The sequence below is a fragment of the Theropithecus gelada genome, chromosome 10, assembly GCF_003255815.1.
Source record: "Theropithecus gelada isolate Dixy chromosome 10, Tgel_1.0, whole genome shotgun sequence".
NCBI lineage: Eukaryota > Metazoa > Chordata > Mammalia > Primates > Cercopithecidae > Theropithecus > Theropithecus gelada.
This window is the reverse complement of record NC_037678.1, coordinates 60308695-60330037: the sequence shown is the minus strand read 5'-3', so window position 1 is coordinate 60330037 and position 21343 is coordinate 60308695. Positions and strand designations below refer to the sequence as shown.

Genomic DNA, 21343 nt, shown 5'->3' with positions numbered 1-21343 from the left:
TAAGGCTCTCCCAGGCTCCAGACCTGAACAGAGCCTCTCGTGTCAACTTCCTGAACTGAAAGATGACTACCTTTTCCATCTGCCTGGAGCCTGTGTGCTGATGCAGAGGCCACCTTTTTAGGTTCCAAGAAATTATGCATTCGCTATGGAGGAAATTAACACCTCAAAGCAAACTATAATTAGGAATTCTTCAGTTCAGTTTATGCTTTTTCAATTAGGCACTCTATAATTTTAATCATGGGAGCATTAACGTGTTTCTGTAATTTATATACCTGCGGCATAATTAAGCCTGGGAAACACATTGCTCTAAACCTGAATGGAAGTGATTGTTTCCCTTCACACTTGCAGTATTACATGTCCCTGATGGAGAGATGGTGCCAGTTGCAAAGGAGCCATTTGCGAGTTGCAGAGGCCAACGAGAGAACTCCTGGCTTTGGAAATATGATGGCTGTTGTAGACCATGTGATGCCTTTGAACATCTGCATCCCAAAGCTTCAACTCCTATTGTGACTTTCAAAACATTCCCACCATTGGAAACTGCTTTGGACAACTATTCTTGGAAACTGATTTCAATTAAGCAGGAACAGGGTGTCCTGGCAGGGGAGACGTTATCTGAGAGCCGTGGGAAGCAGATGGCTTTGAATTGAAGAAATTGAACAATAGGCTGAAACTTAGCCTGGATTGGGACCAAACTCCTTTAAAAAAAAAAAAAAAAAAAAAAAAAAATTGATTCCTCTTCCCACTTGCTCTAACTCTGTTTCTCTCTCATAATTTCAGGTTTGCCTTTTAGCCGCAAAGCAGGGCCTGAATCCTATGTGCAAGGTAGTTCTCTCGGGATTTGAGCAGTTCTGCAAATTCAAGTAATTCAGAGGCACACTGAAAGTTTTTGTGCTTATTCAGACTGAACCTCTGAACTTTCTGAAGGTTAAAAACCTTCAGTTTTTCTCTCTTCTTCCTCCTCGCCCCACAATAGCAAATTCAGATTTGCTGACTGCAATAAAAGGAAAAAGAACATAATCAAAACTGGCCCGGGGGGACAATGCATACAGATTCCAACCCAGCTGAGTGACGCGTCCATATTGCTGCAGCATTTTGGCACTCAATATATTTTGTCTGATCTAAGAAAATATGGAACTTTTTATAGAGTGGAAGTTGGAAATGGATTTGTTTCTCCCAGGCTGCTCTAGCCTTCCACAAAAGAATACAGATTTGTTCAGATTCTGATATTCTGATGTTCAGCCTCATCAAACATCCATCTTCTACCTAGGCCCCAACATCTGCACAGAAGTGACATATTCAGATATGCTGTCAGCATGCAACAACTCAACATGAATGATTTTGACACTAGTTATCATCATCATAGGAAAACAGAGGTGTGTTTTAGCCCCCACATGGATGGGGATAGAGAAATAAGCTGGCAGAGATTCTAGTTCAGCTTTTAGGAGCTAAAACTGGTTATCCTCATGATGAAACACACACTGAGAGAGACATGAGAGATCCAAAAGCTGTAAACTCAACAGGGGCAACTTCACAGTACAAGGCAAAACTATTGCTTCCCTGTATTACAAGAATGAGCAAATATTGGTGCCCGAGATGACTTGGTTCCCCGTACAGGTTCCTTTCTCCATACCTGAGGCCACTTATAGGCAACACCAGTAGTATTCAAGCATGGTCCAAGACCAGTAGGTCACCTTGGAAATCGTTCAAAATGCAGATTCTCAGGCATTATCCCACAGTCCTTGAGGATGGGCAGGAATCTGCAGGCTTACTAGAACCCCAGCTGATTATGATGTTCATTAAAGTTTGGAAACCTTGGGATTAAACCACTTCCCACTTTCTATATCCAGTGGGAGTGATGTGGAGAAATTTTGGAAGTCTAGCTTGGTAGATCAGAATCTCCTCAGTAAGTAAGCCCAGCCATAGGTCCCACACTGTTTTCAGGACTTCTACCTGTGTCTAAGTCTTCATTACATTGCTCGTCTCTTATGATAGGATCTCTGGCCTTTACCTCTCTCCCCAAACGGCTGCCAAGTAACCTCTCTGAAACCAAACATGGGCCTTGACCTCTTCTTACCTCTTCTTAGGGTCTAGAGCAATGTAGTAAAATAGAATTTTCTGCCATGATGGAAATGCTGTCCAATATGTTAGCCATTAGCTACTTGTGGCTACTGAGTACTTGAGATGTGGCTAATGCAACTAATGAACTGAAGCTTTAATTTTACTTAATTTTAATTACCTTAAATTTAAATAGCCACATGTAGCTATTAATAACAGTTACTGCATTGGACAGTGTAAGTCTAAAGTCTAGCCCTCAATTCTTGCATTTGTTACTGGGGCTGCTACATCTTGCTCTGGGCATGAATACTTACATGTTTATAAAATTCTTAGTAAGCCTATACCTAAGTGGAAATGCACTAAATAGCAAACCCTAAGCAGCTGTAGCCAGGTGAGAAAAGGGTGAATTGTATTTTGAGAGAGTAAGCACATATTTTTTCGGCCCACTGGTGGAGACTCTAACTTTAAGATGTTATTTTCCTACCAAAAAGTCAGGGCTTTCAGAATCACTTCTTTCACTGTTGCCAAGTGGAGGCAACTCTCTGAGCAGCCCTAAACAGCTGGAGCAGGCATCGTGCAGAATGCTTTTTGGATAAGAGCAAACCTCCTTGGATTCTAACATGGCACAGAGCCATGCTCTAACTCAGAAGAACATCAATAGATCAGGCTCTAGAAATGCACTTGATGGAGGCAGACTTGAAAGTCTGGCCTTTGGGCGGTTGCAGACAGAGACCGAGAGCCATCGGTTATCAGCTGTGCAAGATCTGAGACAAAGCAGTGATGCAAACTGTCATGGGGCCCAGAACAGTGGGAGAAGTAAAAGTCAGCAGAAAAAAAAAGTTAGAGAAAAAGAACCAGGAGAAGGCATCGTGCAAAGTCACTGTGCTCTTGCAATAAGTTTCACCAGTTCCCCAGGGTTGGAGGGTTTGTATTATAAGAACTACATCTACTTGGACAGCCCCTCCATCCTTAGTCTGCCCTCGTGTTCCTTGCAACATTTGGCTCCAATGACCTTCACTTTGAATCTATTACTGTCTGTTCACCATCACTGCCAATGTGGTCACACCCAGAGCCATCGTATCCTATAGAAGAGTTTTACTACTGACACCTTACATTTGATCATCTTATTCTCCGAATAGCAATTCCTGTCTTTCTATCCTCTCCCTGCTTTGTACCCTCTACACAAATTCTTCAACAGCATCCAGGTTGCCTGGCCCTCAATACATCTATTTTCTGAACAGCAACCTTCACATTCTTTTTAAAGCAAGCCTAGACCAGATGGTCCATTTTCCAGCACTTTTTTTTTTTTTACATTATTAATCATCTTCATTTGTCTGTACTCCTGGATCAACTTGTGTGTCTTTCTTCTTTTCTACTACAAGAGCTTCTTGAAGCTCCTGGAGAAGATTAAACCAATTTAAATGATTCTTTCCTTGAATTTCTTGTTTTAAAAGAAAAGAAAAGAAAAGTCAAAATGAAATATACAGCCCTGGTTTTCCTTCTACCTCTTTGGCCAGTCCTTCTCCACCTCCTATGTGGTTCCTTGATAAACTGTCATAGATCTCTGTTCTGTTTCTCATCTCTTCTAATCTACACTCTCCCAGGATGAGGTCATCCACTCCCCTCCATACTTCATATACCACCTGGATGCTAATGGTTCCCAAATCTAAAACCCCTGCTCAGATGTCTCTCCAGCACTCCAGACTTTTGGAATTTAAATAGTCCCTATGGTAGGAGGTGAGCATGACAACCACTCTTCTTTTCCTCATGCCAGTAACAGTCCTTGTCTCCATCTCTCCAGATGGCAGACAGTCCAAAATAGAACACTCTTTCGATCTTCATGTTCCATCGACTGCTCCATTTAAAATATTCTTCCCCAAACACCTGTTTTTCCTCCTTGGTTGGAGCCTAAGTAATATAATCCAGAATCCTAACACCAGAGCCAATTCTTGGTAAGCTGGGTTGTTGGTAGAGAAAGGAACCTTATAAAAGGGGACCTGAAATGCAGTTAGGGTAAGCTGAAGTGAATGCAAACCCACCTAAATTATTTGGGTGTCATCTTTCTTCCCTTTTGTTTTCCTGAACAATCATCTAATTGCAGCTCTGTGCTATATCACCAGACTGACCCTTGTCTCCTAGGGTGATTTCTTTGGTGGTACACATATCCCTTTAATATGTACCCCTTTAGTTGGCATTTGTAGACTGTGGGACAACCCCATGGAGAAGGGCATTACGGTAACATTCATCCCCTTATTCCTTATTTCCGGTTGCCTCTTCATATATCTGGCTTCTCCTACTTCCCAGTCTGGTGTGATGAAGTCCCAACATGATTTTAGGCATGGCTAAAAGTGGTGTTAACAAAGCTAAGTCTTCTTGTAGGTTATGTCTGAATACCTCTCATCCATGTCCCCCTAACCCCCAATACACCAAAGTGGGATCCATAGCATTCCTCATCTTCAGGTCCCAGCAAAGGTGGCCCAGAGTACTGGGGAACTAAGTGAATAAAAGAGGTTTGGAGAAAGAGTGTCTATGTAATTACAGTTTCTCATCTCTCCCAATGTGGACAAGGCCTCACAAACTCCTCAGGTTGCCCTGTGTTAATAAATCCTCTAAATGTTCATTTCTCCTTCCTAATTGGAGACCATCATATGTTGGTATCTGAGAATCAGACAGTAATGATTCCAATTTTGCTCACTGCGGCTTCATGGACCAGCAAAACCCTTCTGTGATTATTTCATGTGCTCCCACTCTGGGCTTCACAGTTATTAAAGGAATCCTGAAGGAAATCTGGCAATCGTTTGCTTTTCTTCCCAATAAAGTTTCTTCTTTCTTTAAAAGTTGGCTGTATCTCCAATTTGTACTGTAGCTAATCACTGTGCATTTCAGAATCTGTGGTCTTAACTAACTGCACCTGTCAAATGCAAAAGGATCACAGATTCTCATCAGGAGGTGAAGAGAAGTTGCAATGACCTTTAGAAGCTTATACCTTGTTACACTGTCTTCTATGGTTCCATCTTTCATACCCCGGTCCTCCAGGCTAGAGCTCCCAGGGCCGGTGCACCATGCCTCAAGCAACCTAAGAAAGCAGATCTCATGTCCTAACTGACCTTGCAAAAGGTCCCTTAGAAGTCCCCAACACTCTCCTAGACCACACACCAGGTTGCAGCTGTTCTTGCTCAGCTGAGTTCCTAACTCCCCCATTCAGTTCCCAGACCACCTTTGCACCATTCACCTTTCCTGGATGAAACATCCTTGTAGACTCTTCCTTCCCTCGGTATCCAATGGCTCAGGGAATGGCATCACCTTCCATCCCACAAACCAAGCCAGAAAACTGGGAGTCATCCTGGACAATTTCTTTTCCTTCACACTTCAACACCCTGCCCCTTGAAGAAGTCATCGCCAAGGCATGTCCATTTTACCTCTTACAAATTGTATCTCATCACCATAAGTACTCTAATGGTGGGTCACCTTCATTTCTTATCTGAACAACATAACTGTCTCCCAAGGGTGTTGCTCTTAACCCTGGGTGTGCTGGCCCTTTGGCAATGAGACACTATAAGCTCGTCTGCTTGAATTTATATTTCAGAAAGGTGCTCATATCTGACCAAGTTCACAGACTCATAGGCACTTTGTTTTTCTGATTGTCTTTCCTATTTTTAAGGTAATGTTGTTTTGAAGATCACCCCTGGAGATGGCTGTAGGTTTCCTGATGTGCCCCACACTGGCCAGCACTTTGCATGTAATAGATCTCACATGAATGCTGGGGGATACACAGCAGATAGGCATTGGCTGCAATTGCAGCAGGGCTCAGAGAATATTCTTGCCCATGGCTGCCCAGGGCTTAGAGCCACTCATTGCCTCAACAGCTTGGCCAAACCCAAGGACCATGTTTTTCTTTTGTTTTGAGATGAAGTCTTGCTCTGTCACCCAGGCTGGAGTGCAGTGGTGCGATCTCAGCTCACTGCAACCTCTGCCTACTGGGTTCAAGTGATTCTAGTGCCTCAGCCTCCCAGCTAGCTGGGATTACAGGTGCCTGCCACCACGCCCAACAAATTTTTGTATTTCTAATAGAGATGGGTTTACACCATGTTGGCCAGGCTGGTTTTGAATTCCTGTCCTCAAGTGATCTGCCTGCGTTGGCCTCCCAAAGTGTTGGGATTACAGGCATGAGCCACCACACCCAGCCCCCAAAGAGCAGGTTGAACAACTACCAGTTTACACAGTTTACACACTTTACACAGTTTAGCTTATTCGACCTTCAAAACGATCTATGATGTAGGTATTCCCATTTACCAACAAGCAAATTAAGGTTCAGAGAAAATAAGTACCTGCTTCCAGTATACCCAGTGGGGCAATTGTATGAGGTTGGTCTGATTTTAGGAGCCCCTCCTGTTTCAGTGTATCCAACTGGGAAGTCAGCTATGGCAGGAAGAGCATAAGGGTCTCAGGTCTGAGGGAGGAGCTCCGTATGGGACCCATCTCTGCCCTAAGGGAGGCCAAAGTCTAGCAGAGGCTGACAATGCAAGGCGCTGACAGAGGGGTGACCATGACAGAGTGGCAACTCAGAAGGAGTTGGTGCATTCTGCTGCAAGAGTGGAGATGGTCCTGGATGTGGCCGATGTGAGCTGGATATCAGAGAGATGGAGAATGGCATGCTTGGCAGAGAGAACAACATGGGCTAGGGGCCTGTTTGCTCAGAGAAGCACAAAGAGTTGGGCGCTCACCTTCCCAACGTTCCACACTCCCTTCTAAACAAAGTCTAAATCCAGAGTGAAGACCTTCTTCACCTGGACCCTGCCTGCTTCTTTGCTTCTCTCCTCATCTCTCTGTCTCCACCCACTGAGCTACCTGTTGCTCCTCAAACACACCCTGTACCTTCTCTGTGTGTGCTTTTGCATACGCTGTCTTTCTTCTAGGTTACACTCTTCCCTTCTTCACTAACTCCCCCTCATTCCCTAGGTCTCAATTTAAGCAACACTGCCTCCTGGAAGCCCTCCCAGCTTCTGAGCTCACCCGACTACCGATGGCTGCCTCTCTACTGAACTCTCATGGAAACCTCTGAACAAGTTGGCCAAACACAGGCTCATTGGCACCTTTTCTTTTTCTGATTATCTTTCCTGTAGACCTTTACCATCTAAAATGGCAGTCAGAAGCCATATATGGCTCCTGAAATTTAAATTAAAATTAAAAAAAATCAATTTCCCAGTAGTACTAGCCATATATCTGGTATCCGGTGCTCAATGGTCATATGTGTTCAGTGGCAGTCATTCCACAGAGCACACATATAGGACATTTCTGTAACTGCAGAAAATTCTATTGAACAGCACTCTTTTCAGAATAAGAGGTAGTTGAAGGCAGGGTCTACAAGGTGCATCTCTATAATCCCAGCACCTAATATCTACCAGGTGGGCAAAATAGATTTGCTGAACTAAATATATACTTTAGTAACTCACTTTATATATATATATATATATATATATATATATATATATACACACACATATTTATATATATATAAACTAGTTTATTTTATATATATATAAAACTAGTTTATAGATATACTTTAGTAACTAGACATATATATAAATACATATACATTTATATATAGATATAACTAGTTACTGAAGTATGTATTTAGTATGTATAAAGTACATGTATGATGTATGTATGATGTATGTATGTATGATGTATGTATATATGTATGTATGATGCCAGACACCATCCCATGTAAAGGGAATTCAGTAGTATCAAGCCTTCAGATTTCTTGGAGCTCACAACCTATTGAGGGGTATGTAGAAACAACAGAAAACAAAACAAAAAAATATATATAAAGAGCTGTATAACACAATTAAAGGCTTAAGAAAGAACTATGAAGGAACTATATAGGTCACTGTTGAGTAAAACCTGGTAAAGGGGCAGATGGAAATTAAAGGAAACCAGAAACAAGGCTAAGGACAGATTCTGATGAGCCTTGAATTCCATGCTAAGAAGCTTGTACTTAATGCAATGGAAAACCAATGACCCATTTAAGAATTTTAAGCAGGAAAGTTAACTTGATCCAATTTGTGCTTCCGAAGGATCATTCCAGCAATTCAGTGGGGGGTGGATTGAAGGATGAGAAGCTGCAGCAAGCACCCCAGCAAGCATATCGCAGCAGGTGCAGGTCCACAGGATGAGGCTGGAAAGTGGTAATGGGGGAGGAGGAGAAGGAGCTTGGCCCAGGTTCTGAAGTCCAGCGGACCAGTCTCCATGACTGATTAGATGGGAAGGAGAGGAAAGAGGGGGAAAGAGCATTTCCAAGGAAGTCTTCAGGGATCAGGGGATGGTCCGTTATAGAACCTGGGACTCTGCCCCTAGCCTCACTTCAGGGATTGCATTATAGGTGACTACTTCATGGCCAAGTTACTTTCTTATGAAGGTTGCTACAGATCAGCCACACATCAGTGTGACAGGTGGGGCGTGGGGGAAGAAGGCTCAGCATGTTCAAACCAGAACTGAATATTAGATTCTAGTCACTATTTGATTGATCTTTTAAGCAATTCTGGGATTCTGTCACTTAAAAACCAATAAATCTTTGAAGGCCCAAGGAAAGCAATACAAAAGCAATAAATCTCCATTGTGGAGTATTAGAAAAATAGGCCAAGCTGCTGAGGTGGTTTGGCTGGAGGGATGAGGGTGTGGGAGCCCCACACAGCAACAGTCCTCCCTGCCACACCTCGCCCCCCTGCATACTCAGTTCTACCAGATAGAGTCAGATCCATGGGGCTTCAGAGGAGCAGTAAGTGGCAGAGCAGGGGCTGGAGTTTGGCTTAGCCAGGGTTGGAGCATCGTTGGCAGCAAGAAGAGCCTACCTGAGTGGGGTCTGAAGGCCAAAGTTTCCGTGTGAGTCTGTGTGAGAACACACAGCTCCACTCAGAGAGGGACTTACTGAAGCTCACAAGTGATAGACTGGGCTCACATAAGGCAGAGCTGGAGGACCCCTGAGAATTCCTCTTGCTCCTCTTGCACTGGTTGGTGGAGGTTTACTCATAGCACCCCCACAAAAGGGCTACCCAGTCATCATGTGACATACCAGGCAGAGGAACTCAGAACTTCTCAGGGGAGCCGTGAACTCAGAGCCAGGATACTAGGTCTATGCACTGGCTTTACCTGTAACGAGCCCCACAAGCTTGGGCCAATCAGTTAACATCTTAGACTTCAGTTTCCTGCTCCAAAATGGAAATGGTATTTCCCAGCCATCTGACTCACCAGGTAGGTGAGGATCAGATAATACAATGGAAGTAAAGGAACAATTAACTGTACATGCCAATTCAGAAAACTATCAACTGTAAAATCTGATTTAAAGCATCCTTAACCCAGTGCATCTAGTGAGTTCTTTGAGTCCCAGGATCTTAGAGTGTCCATATTGTTTTCTCACATCCTTCACCTCCTCAACTCACAGAACTGCACACTGCTGTGCTTTCCTGGGTGGTGCTCATCTCACCAGCCAGTCTACTGCTTCTTTCAATCACTACAGTCAATGTACCTGTGGTTTCATGTCATCTTCCAGTGGAACTGCAGAAGCAGCCCAATGCCCCTAGGTTGCAAGAAACATAACCCGAGCACACCAGATGAACCAGGCATGACACAATTGGTGGAACCTAGGTGCTTGGACTAAGGAATGGGGATAGATTAAGAAGTCAACACCACATGGCATGATCCATGATCCAATAGCATCACCTTATGACATGATCCAGTCAGATCGAGCCTCCCACATCACAAAATTGCAAATGTCCAATCAGATCACGCCATTACTTTCTGTCTATCAAACCTGTCCCCGCGTCCAAAAGCCTGACTCCTGCCTAGCAATATACTTTTCTCTCTACAAAAACACAGTGCTTCAGAGTTTGGCTTTCTATTGTGCATGGGCAAACAGACCAAGTTCTGTTCAGTGACACTTTTTTGCTAATTTCATGATTTTGTTTGTGTGTTTGCTTAATGTCCCACCTCCCTGCCTCACTCACTGTTTACTGGAGCCTCAAGAGGACAGAGGTGTGGCTATCTTGTTTCTTGCTGTATCCCTATTGGTTAGCTCACTTTCCTAAACATAGTAAGTGTTCAACAAATATTTGTTGCATGACCTAGTGGTCAACTACCTCTCATATAACATCCTACTGCCCAGAGTTCAAGGTGAATGAAGGTCAAGATAACTGAAATCCATTGTGATATTTCCACTTTTGTCCTTCCAGTTGTCCTGAAAGTCGTGCTGGGTGGCATTGGTTAGTCACTTCCCCTTCTAGTCAAATGCTCAAGAAACAGTCTGGAAATAATTCCAGAAACTGAGTATACACCCACCCTCAATGCTCCAGAGCCTTGAGAGGAAAAGCAGCCAGACATTTCCAGACACCAACCATTTCCCCTTTGAGCAGTGACATTTCTGGGTGTTCTTTTTGAAAAAAAAAAAAAGTCACCAAAATATATCATGCATACCTTTCTCCTAGGTAGTGGTATAGTATAGTAAAATGAGTGTTGGCTTTGGGTCATTTGAACTAAGTTTAAATTTTGCCTGTACCACTTGCTTGCTTTATAGCCTGAGTCAACTGACTTAGCTTCTGTTTGTCTCAATTTCTATATTTGCAAAATGAGGAGACTATTATACAATGTTGCGAGAATACAGGTAGTGTTATATATAGAGACAAGCTGGTAGCAAGTGCTTGTTCCTTAAATGAAAGCTAGCAGGCTCCTGTAAGTTGCAGACCCATATTTTCAGGGTAAACCAGGACCAAGTAATAAACAGGCATGGCTGTGAGGGATGACAGCATGTAGGCCTACTTGATTTTTGAGTCCCTGTGTCTGTTTTGTAGAGTCATGCTATTCCTTTGCACCCTGACAACTGTCATTTCTCATTGCCACTGGGAACCTTTCATCCCCTTATCCCTCCTCATAATTTGCTGAATCTTAGGATGTATGAGCTTGTTAAATAGATGTGCAAAGAGTATAGCGATTCAGAGGGAAAGTGTAAGGGCTTCTGTGTGTGGGAACTGGAAAAGTTTTCATGTGCATTTTGGTTTGGGCTACTCAGAGGCCCCCTTTGCAGGGGGTGAAGGAGCTTGGACCCTGGCTGGGGTCAGGAAGGCCTGGATATCAGGCCTGCTTTACTCTTGGTATTTCCATGTTTTGTTCAGCCTATATGAAACAGTTACTGGCCATACTTGACAGATAAGGAGAGTTGAATCTCAGAGAGAGACATTAAGCATCTTGTCTGAGGTCACGCAGTTGTTACCACGGGATCTGATACCAGGTTTGTTGCCACCAAACTCTTATTCTTTCCATGGCCCCACCCACAGCCAGAATACTGGGAAGCTGGCCTAAATCCAAACACATTGAAAGGCTATGGGCGACAGCTGGATTGGGTCCCTTAGCTGAACGTTTTATAGGCTTAGTTACCTTGGCACGCTGTATCAAGATCATAGACTTTGGGTCAGATCGGGGCTGTGTTCTGGATTAGCTGTTAACTTGCTGTGCAACCCTGAACAAGCCTCTTCCCTTCTCTGGGCTGTACTTTTGCTATCTGGGAAGCTTTCTAAGATTTTGAAACAGTGACCAATACTATGGTATAAAAGAAGAGAGAATTGTGAAAGGGAGGAAGGCACTGGTGGCCAAAATGAAACACGATTTGACACCTGGAGGACCTGCCTTCAAACTCAGCTTTCCTACTTACTGTCTGTATGCCCTTGGGCATTTCTGTGCCACAGTTTCTTCATGTGCATCTGAAAATGAGTGTAATATCTCACAGTATCTCAAGAAAATTAAATGACAATGTTAGATCTGAGTAACTGGAAGAAAAGCAGGGGATTCATAACTGAATTTGACTTAAGACCCAACCATCTGCTTTGACTTATCACATGTAGGGTTTCCCTGGAACTACCAATGTGTAAAATAAAAGACAAATACTGTCTGGTCAGATGCCCCATAAACATTATCAACACATGTTGCAATGACTGAAGATTCACGTGACTTAGAGGGAACATTGTCCAAAGTCTTCAGACTACATAGGAACTTCCAAATTGGTGGTGGCTGGTTCTGTCTGCTTCAATGCCTATCATTTCTAGGTGAAGCTGGATACAGGATGGACAATGGCTATCTAGACCATCTCAAAAGCCCCCTTCTGGGCTGGTGTCCTAGCCTCCAGTGACACAAGGACTGAGGCTGCATGCATTTCTCTAGTAGCTGCCCATGCTCTTCAAACAGGCCTGAGCCTCTCAAACACACTCCCATTCCCATCCCAGCACTCCCACCTTAATGTTTATGTTAAAGCAAACAACCACCCTGGTTGCTCCCTGTTACAGCACGCCATCTCTCTCCTCCAAGCCTGTGCTCACACTGGACACTCTTACAACATTGGTGAAATCTTACACATCATTTAAGATACAGTTCAGTGTCTCCTCCACTGGGAATTCTCTCCTCTGAGCTCTTATAATGACCTACACGTATCTCCACAAGGACACACTGTACTGCAATTATGTTTTTGTCTCCCCAGCTAGAGTTTGACTTTCTTTAGGACATGACTTATCTATGGCTAGTTCACTGCCATGTTTCCAAGCACTTAAGACTTGCCTGAGACAGGGTGGATTCTTAATAAAAATGTTTGTTGAATGAATGAATGGTTTTTAGGCCCTGGGCCCCACCTCATTCCTGGTACATAACATACTCAGTTTATGCTTGATGAACTGAACTGAGCAATTTGAAAGTTGTTCCACTCAATGCTTTGCTTCATTTTAAGGGACTGTAGTCCTCCTTCCTGGAGTTCTGGGCAAAACCAACAGTCAATATTGCTGCCCTCGGGCAAAGGGTAGCTTGTTTAAAAGAGATGCCCATGCTCCCGATATCATGAACTGACACTGGTCAGTTTAGCTATGGAGATGCCTCAGTGTATTCCTGAACTCCAACCATCTTTGGTAAAATCAGCAGTTTTACCTTGACAGCAAGTGTCCCTATGGGACTCTAGCACTCTACAGCCTTAAACTGGACCAGCCCCCAGGTCTTGTCAGATTTGTGATATCTGATCAGGTTGTTTTCAGAATTCAGCAAATCTGTCTATCTGGCTGTTACTGACAGTGACACAAAGAAAGGTAACCTTGCCAGGAGACTGTGTTCCAGGCCACCAACCCCACTAACTAAATTTACCATCTCACTCTATTACCCAGGCTGGAGTGCAGTGGCATGATCACAGCTCACTGTGGTCTCGGTCTTCCAGGCTCAAGCAATCTTTCCACATCATCCTCTCAAGTAGTTGGGACTCCAGGCGCGTGCTACCACATCCAGCTAATTTTTTAAAAATTTTTCTTTGTAGAGACGGGGTCTCCCTATGTTGCCCAGGTTTGCCTTGAACTCAGGGGCTCCCTTTGAACTGGGCTTGGGGCTACTGACCTCCTTCCTCCCAGGAAGTTGTGTTCCTGGCCAGTCTTGCCCATGGGTATTGCCGGTCACATGATTCAACTGGAGGCCCATGTGGCACAGAGAAGGAAAACTACAGACTCCAAGTGAAGAACCGTCCTCACCTGACAGGGGCTCCCCGGGACTGAGCGGGTTTCAGCATCACTGTGATGGTCGTGTCTGTCTCATTCAGTGGGGTGTCTGTGTCGTACTCAGGCATGGATGGAGCTGGACAGGAAACAGAGAGTGCAGGTGAGTTCAGGACAGGTTCCCAACCGGCTCCCCACCGCCCCTTGCTGCCATCCTTAAAGACACAGCATGACCAGAGGGAGGACGTTTAGGAAAGGGGTTGGATAAGAAGTCTTCCAGGCCTTCAGTAAAGGAGGCCCTGATGCCCAACCTGCCCACAGTAGGTTTCTTCAAGGTGCAGTAGTGTAGGGAAGGGTAGCAATGATGTGTCCAGTAACCTACATGAACCAAAACGTTTCACACCTAATAAACATGTGGAGGGAATGTAAGTACTAACAAAGAAGTGAAAGCAGAATCAACCCTGCTAAACACATTTAAAATGCAAATTAAATCAATTATGAACTACTTCCCCTCTACCTGTTTTTTTAATTCATGAGACCCCCCTCCCTTTCCCTCATACTCAGCTGACAGGAATGCAACTACATCTATTCCTTTGGGAAGGTAATTTAGCCATTTGTACCAACAGCTATTAAAACCCACATCCTTTTTAATTCAGTTTTTCCAAATTCTGAATTTAATTCTAAAGTTATAATCCAAACCAATGAATGAAACTTTATTTTGTAACATGTTTATTGAAGCGTTATTTTGTAAAAACATGGAAGCACCAAATATATCCAACCACAGGGGAATGTATAATTAAATTATGTCCATCCACTTGACAGAACATTATAATGAAAGCAATGTAGCAACATAGGAAATACTTATGGGATAAAGATAAGAGAAAACATTAAGCTACAAAAAACCCATGTTTTTCTGGAAAACCATGTGCAAAATATGTATGTATGCAGACCAGAATTGCATAGATATTTAGGATAATGAAAGCTGTAGAAAAAATTCTGAAATAATTCTTCATTGTTGCTGTCTAGTGGCAGAGGGGGCCCTACTGGTGATGGCAGTCTGTAATTTTGGACTGCTGTGGCCCTATAATATTCATTCATTCATTCATTCATTCATTCATCAGGCATTTCATGAGAACCTGTGCTGTCTTGTTCTGGCAGAAAGAATGTTCCTGAAATGAATTTAATAACCAACTTGTGCGCAATACACATTATCTACACACACGTGTACTATTTAATGCAACCCTGTGGGCACATTATTTAGTGGCTTGCCACCTAATTAATCTAATTTTTACACTTTAGGAAGTTCATCACTTAGATTTTCTTCATAGGAGACAACAATGGTAACTCACTAGGGACTGGATCCTCTTAATTCCACCCATATCACAGGGTGACAATTCAAGAAAAATTTCCACTTCAAGGAAAATTAGGAAGTGGGCGTGAAACAACCTTTTTCCCTTTTTCCTTTCTAGCAGAGATACCTGAAATTTTGGTGGCGATCCGAGTGGTGACAGGGGGCCCAAAGCCCTTTGCTGTGCTGGCCTTGATGGTGAAGGAATAGGTGGTCCCTGGGTACAGACCCACAAAGAGGTGGTGGGTTTCATTCCGGAGCTTGAACACTTTCCCCCTCTGGCTGGAGAGGTCAGCACTTGGGTCCAGCGAGCCAACAGCCTTGTAGTTGATCTGTAGGACAAGTCAGCAAACAAATCAATGCCTCACTCAGGAAGCTGGATGGAGCTCATTTGGAGGAACCTTAGGGAGGTGGGGGAAGGGGCGGGCATGTGAGCTTGGCCAGCAGATTCTGCTAAGCTGCCTGTTGCTGTCCACTTTACAGATGATCCCAGCCTCCAAATACCCCATTGCTCATTCACTGGAGCAATGCATGTTCTCATTGATTTGTGGGAGTTAAAACTTAAAATAATTGAACTCACAGAGATAGAGAGTAGATGGATGGTTATCAGAGGCTGGGAAGGGTAGTAGAGGGTAGAGGGATGGTTAATGGGTAGAAAAAATTGAAAGAATGAATAAGATCTTATATTTGCTAGCACAACAGGGGGTCCATGGTCAAAAATAACTGTACATTTTAAAATAACTAAAAGGGTATAATTGGATTGTTTCTAACAGAGAGGATAATTGCTTGAGGGGATGGACACCCCATTTATCAAGATGTGATTATTACGCATTACATGCTTATGTCAAAACACCTCACGTAACCCATAAATACATATACACCTACTACGTACCCACAAAAAATTTTAAAACAGAAACAGAGGGTGACCCACAGATGTCATTTTGAATTTTCTAACAGTGTCAAGAAAAAAAAAAAAAAACTTTTAGTAACACATCTTGTTGAACCCAGTATATCCAAACTATTATGATTTCAATCTGTAGACAACATAAACATTGAATGGAATTGTTTACAATCTACTATTCATATGAAGTCTTACAAACATGTTTTTTACCCCTTCAGTGCATCTTCATTTGGACCAGCCACTGCTTTTCACAAGTGCAGTAGCCCCATGTGGCCAGTGGCCACCATACTGGACACTGTAGTCATAGAACAGTGTCCAGGTACAGCATGGTGATGAGATTTATGAGGCTTGTTAAAAATGCAGATCCTGGGCCCCATATTCCAGACAGATAGCAATTGCAGACTGGTGCTTCCTCGTGCACTATCTTTTTTGTCTTCCCCAAATCCTTGGGGGCATCAAGATAGCTACTCTCATTTTAATAATGGAGAAACTGAGGTGCCAATGGAAGCAACTTGAATGCAATCCAAATTTTTCAAATTGTATATGGAGACAGTTTGTCTATGATATATGAAGACCATGCCCCATGTGACATGTGAGTTCAGCAATAACTAAACTGGTCTACACCTGTGGAATGATTTGTGTCTACTGTTCCCCGATCATACACTTGAGTGTCACAGCAAGATACCAGAAGAGTTTTGAAGGGCGCACTCTCAATTTCTGCACTTGCTCAAGGGTGAAAATAACTAACAATTGGTAGCCCAGCACTGGTCCCATGGATCACACTTTGAGTGTCACATCTTGAAATTACACAGTTGTAAAGTGGCAAACAAGATTTTTTTGTTTGTCTTGCGTGGTTTGTTCCATTAAAAATATTTTATTTGGCTAGGTGTGGTGGCTCACACCTGAAATCCCAGCACTTTAGGAGGCCAAGGTGGGAGGATTGCTAGAACCAGGAGTTTGAGAACAGTCTGGGCAACACAGTAGGACCCTGTATCTAAAAAGTATTAAAAAATTAGCTGGGTTGGTGGTGCACATCTGTAGTCCCAGCTACTCGGGGGCTGAGGTGGGAAGATGGCTTGAGACCAGGAGTCCAAGGCTATAGTGAGCCATGATTGTACCACTGCACTTTAGCCTGGGTGAGAGAGAGACCTTATCTCTAAAAAATAAAAAATTAATTATGGTATAATACACATACAGAAAAGCATCCCTCTTGATGAATTTTTGAAAACTGGATACAGTCATATAATCAAAAACCAAACCATTACCAGGCCCAAAACTTTTTCCTCACACTCCCTTGCAATCCTACTTGCCTACCCCCATCAGGGATCACCTCTGTCTGACTTTTAACAGCATAGACGAGTTTTGCCAGTTTTTGCGCTGTGTATCAGTGCAATCCTATGAAATGCACATTTTTGTTTCTGGTTTCTTTCTCTCAATGTTATCATTATGTCCGTGGAATTAATCCATGTTGTCACAGGTAGTAGCAAGTAAGGCATTCTCAGGTACATTCAACAATCTCTTGCTGACACTGTAGTAGGCAGGTCTGACTCCAAAGCCTGTACTTTATATTCTATACCACACTGCCTGGCCTGGAGACAGTGCATCAATTGCAAAATGCATTCACTCATCTACTTATTTGCTCCTTCACAGTGTTTCCTGTGTACACCTGTATTCTAGGTCCTGCACTGTGTGCTGCTGGGGGTGCCCAACTGAATTCAAGTCAGGCCTCATCCCCAAGTGACTTCCGTTCTTGAGAGAGGTAAGCCAGCGATATAGACAGCTGACATCACTCATCTTCTGTCAAGAATGGCCAAACCCAGGCAGAAAAGGAAGCACACCAACTTCCCTTCAAAAATCAGCAATTTGCTGTTACTGGCAATGGCACCATGTGTTTTTTGGAAAGAGGTCAGACTGTGCCTAGAGCAGAGTGTGCAGGAGGAAGTAGAAATGCAGGGAGTTGAGGGCTTTGGGCTTTTCTCAGGCAGCACCTGAGCACGCATGTGCACCATGCAGTTGGCTGTTAGCTTCAGGCTGCTCTGGTGGACCTGTCTACAGCGTTCCCTCCAGTCACCCCTGCCCACCCCAGTCCTTCTCAGAGGCAAGTGCTACAGGCATCTATCTGCCTCTCTGCTTGAGGACTTTCTCCATGGGTGCTTGCTGGGAACGGGGGGGTAATTAACACCCAGCCCTGATGGGAGTTGATGCATAAATTTTCTAGGCTCCCCTTCCTTATACTCCTGCAAGCTCCCCCTCCTTGGCATCCCTGCAGCATCCCAACTTCCCTGAGAGCCTCAGCTCCACTTGCCTCTAGAGGGAGCTGGTTTGAAAACACAGTGATTATTGGCGACTTTCCTTTCTCTTCCCCACTCCATACCTCTTTACTGGTGTTTCTTATACTTCTCAGCAAACTGCTCATATTCAAATCCTCATCTCAGGGTCTGCATTTGAGAATGACGAAACTAAGGAAAAGTGCTCAGGGAGGTATCTCAGGAGAGAGTACAATGGACGCCCGAGGGACAATCCTGAGTCAGAAGAGGAGTGTTCTAGGTTCCAGGCAGAGGGAACCGCGTGGGGCAAAGACCTGGGGTGGGAAAATGTTTGGACGGAGCAAAGCCCAGAGCCACCGCAGAGCGGCAAGCAAACAGGGGCAAATGGAGTTTTCAGGGTGCAGGTGGATTCTGGTTTCCACTGTGGCAGAAAAGGGGAGATGTTCAGAGAGTTCAGCCTGTAGCCACCAACCCCAGCGCACCAGTGGAGAGGACGTGTGCTTGCATTCTTTGAAAATTCTGTCCCTGTCCCCCTGCATGGACTGGTGGCAACTACATTGATATACAGACACTGGGAGGTAAAACTCATGCCTTATTTACTAGCCAATTCCTTTCCTGCGCTCCAAATTCAATCCAAAAGCAACTCAATTTCCACCGAGCTGTCAATATAATATACCGCGCTCCTCTGCTCTCCTAACCTTTCCTGGTATTACAGGATCCTCACTTACTTGTAATGAAACACTATGAATAAATCAATGTATGTTAATATAGCATGTCTTCAATTTTTTATGAAGGGCTTCACCAAATCTAATTCCCACTGCTTTGTCAGAAACAGTCTTTGAAAAATTTAACTTGCAAGTTTTATGAAGTTAGTGGGGGATCGGGCTGGGGAGGGAAAGAAGAAAGGTGAGAAAAATGGGATGGGAGGGAGCTATGGCTGTAAACGTATAATACAATATGAACCTTCATTTTTAAGTGGGGAAAACGAAAGATTTGTTAGAATAGCAAACATAAAATAAAGGGTTAGTAGGGGGAAGGGTGCACAGCTGCAATCAACCCTGGGCTCCTGGCATGGGTTCTGGCTGCAAAAAGTACTCAAGGATGTCCCCCTTCTCTTTCAGTTACTGACAGTAGGATCCCCAGCCAGAAATCAAAGCAGGTGCTTCCTAACAAAAATCCAAGGCTGGGTGTGGTGGCTCACACCTGTAATCCCAGCACTTTGGGAGGCTGAAGCAGGTGGATCACTTGAGGTCGGGAGTTGGAGACCAGCCTGACCAACATGGAGAAACCCCATCTCTACTAAAAATTATCCAGGTGTGATGGTGCATGCCTGTAATCCCAGCTACTCGGGGGCCTGAGGCAGAAGAATTGCTTGAACCTGGGAGGCGGAAGTAGCGTGAGCCAAGATGGCACCATTGCACTCCAGCCTGGGCAACAAGAGTGAAAATCCCTCTCAAAAACAACAACAACAACAACATCATCCAATCATGTCATAAGAACAATGGTTTCCCATAGCTCTCAGGATGAAGAGTGTGTCTTTGTCATGTGGTCTTAATCAGCTCAGTGCATGAGCTGACCTCTCTTGTCCTCCCCCCAGAACCCCAAGCCTTACTTCAGTACCTAAAAAGAGCTACGGTCTTTTCTGCCACAGGACCTTGCACCAGCTCTTCTATCAGCTTGGGCCTCTTACTCCTTCCCATGCCTCCTTTTTGCCTCATTCATGACTCCTCACCCTTAGCGAACCTCACTTACAGGGACTCTTTTTATGGGTATCTTCTCTGACTCTCAGGTTCTCTTATTTTATGTTTCCAGAGTCATCTATCTCTCCTTTGAGCCACTAACTTTCCATGTAACCATGTAATTATTTCATCAATAAGTCCCTTTTCTACCAGCCCAGGAGCTGAAAAAATATGACTTGCAAGTCAAATTCAATCTACCGTCTGTTTTTGTAAGTAAAGTTTTATTGGAAAACAGCTACACCATTGATTTAAATATGGACTATGGCTACTTTCACACTACAAAAGCAGAGCAATGTAGCAACAGATACCCTATAGCCCACGCTGCCTAAAGTATTTATTCTCCGGCCCTTATAGAAAAAGTTTGCAGACCTCTATACTGGATTTGAAGCTCCAAGGAGGCAAAAATTGTATCTGGTGTTTGTTCAACATTTCATCCTTTTGCATGTATAAATGAATAATTAAATTAGCTGTGTGGCTTGAGTGATTGCTTAACCTTTCTGAGCCTCAAGTTCTTCAAGGGTAAAATTATAATTCTTAGTTTCCCTTTTAATTTATGTTGCAGAGTGACCCCCATTTCTTTACTCCTGGAAGACAAGTCATTGGTTTGGGAGGAAGGCTCCAGAGTGTCCATGAGTGGCTTTGGCTTCTGTACCAAGGCTCTGACTGCAATGGATCAGGGAACATCTTCAGGAGAACAGGTCACTTTTCCATCTGGGCCGCAAGAAGGAGCAAGAGAGGAAGGGAGAACAGAAGGAAATTATTTCCCTCAAAGAATTCCATCAGGAAGGACTTGTTTGTTTCCTGAACATGCTTGGGTTGAGTTGTGCTGTGCTCCTGACACTGGGCTAGAGGCAGGGTATGACTACATTGGTTCCGGGTTCAGAGAGAGCAGGTGACAAGATTCTGGTTCTGTGGATGAGATGGTACCTGGGGACTAAGGGAAGAGATAAGATCAAGCAGGGATGAGGGAAGCATCCAGGGCTCAAGTACATGTGGTTAGAAGATGCAATTATAACAAAAACACCATTTTGGAGCACTCATTACGTCCAGGCACTGGGAGGGGCCTCCCATAAAAACCACCTCATTAAATTTTCTAAAAATGATATGGATTTTTTTTCTGATGATTGCCATTCTGCAGCTGAGGGAACTGAGGCCAAGAGGAGTGACACCGTGAAAGCCTGAGCTGCGGTGAGGGTAGCAGCTACAACTCCCATCTGGGCAGCATGCTGGATGGACACATGTCCACCTACAGTACGTGAAGCGTTCTCTGCTGCCTCAGCTTCACCAGGGTCCTCTCAGTTGATGTGTCAATGTCAGTGCTGTGATGTGGTAGAGAACACATGCAGAGATGGCCTGGCAGGATCATTTATTCAAAAAGATCACCCCCAATGAGATGACCCCAAATCGAGGAAACCCATTATAATTTTATCAGGTTAACCAAGTGCTTTTATGATATACTTACATACATGTCAGGTTCAAAGCCAGGTTCATGTAAGCATCATAATCAGAAACAAGGTGGTATTAAACCA

The 21343-nt window shown here is 43.9% G+C and overlaps 1 protein-coding gene across 2 annotated transcripts in view; it reads right to left on the bottom strand.

The window, feature by feature from the left end:
* PTPRT (protein tyrosine phosphatase, receptor type T) overlaps positions 1-21343 on the bottom strand; it is a 1113081-nt gene that overhangs the window by 258178 nt on the left and 833560 nt on the right. For both annotated transcript variants that reach the window (XM_025399269.1, XM_025399270.1), the window contains exons 10-11: positions 15038-15239; positions 13596-13698 (exon numbers count right to left, since the gene is read on the bottom strand). In XM_025399269.1, coding sequence (XP_025255054.1) covers positions 13596-13698; positions 15038-15239 — 305 coding nt within the window. The remainder of the gene's footprint in view (positions 1-13595; positions 13699-15037; positions 15240-21343) is intronic.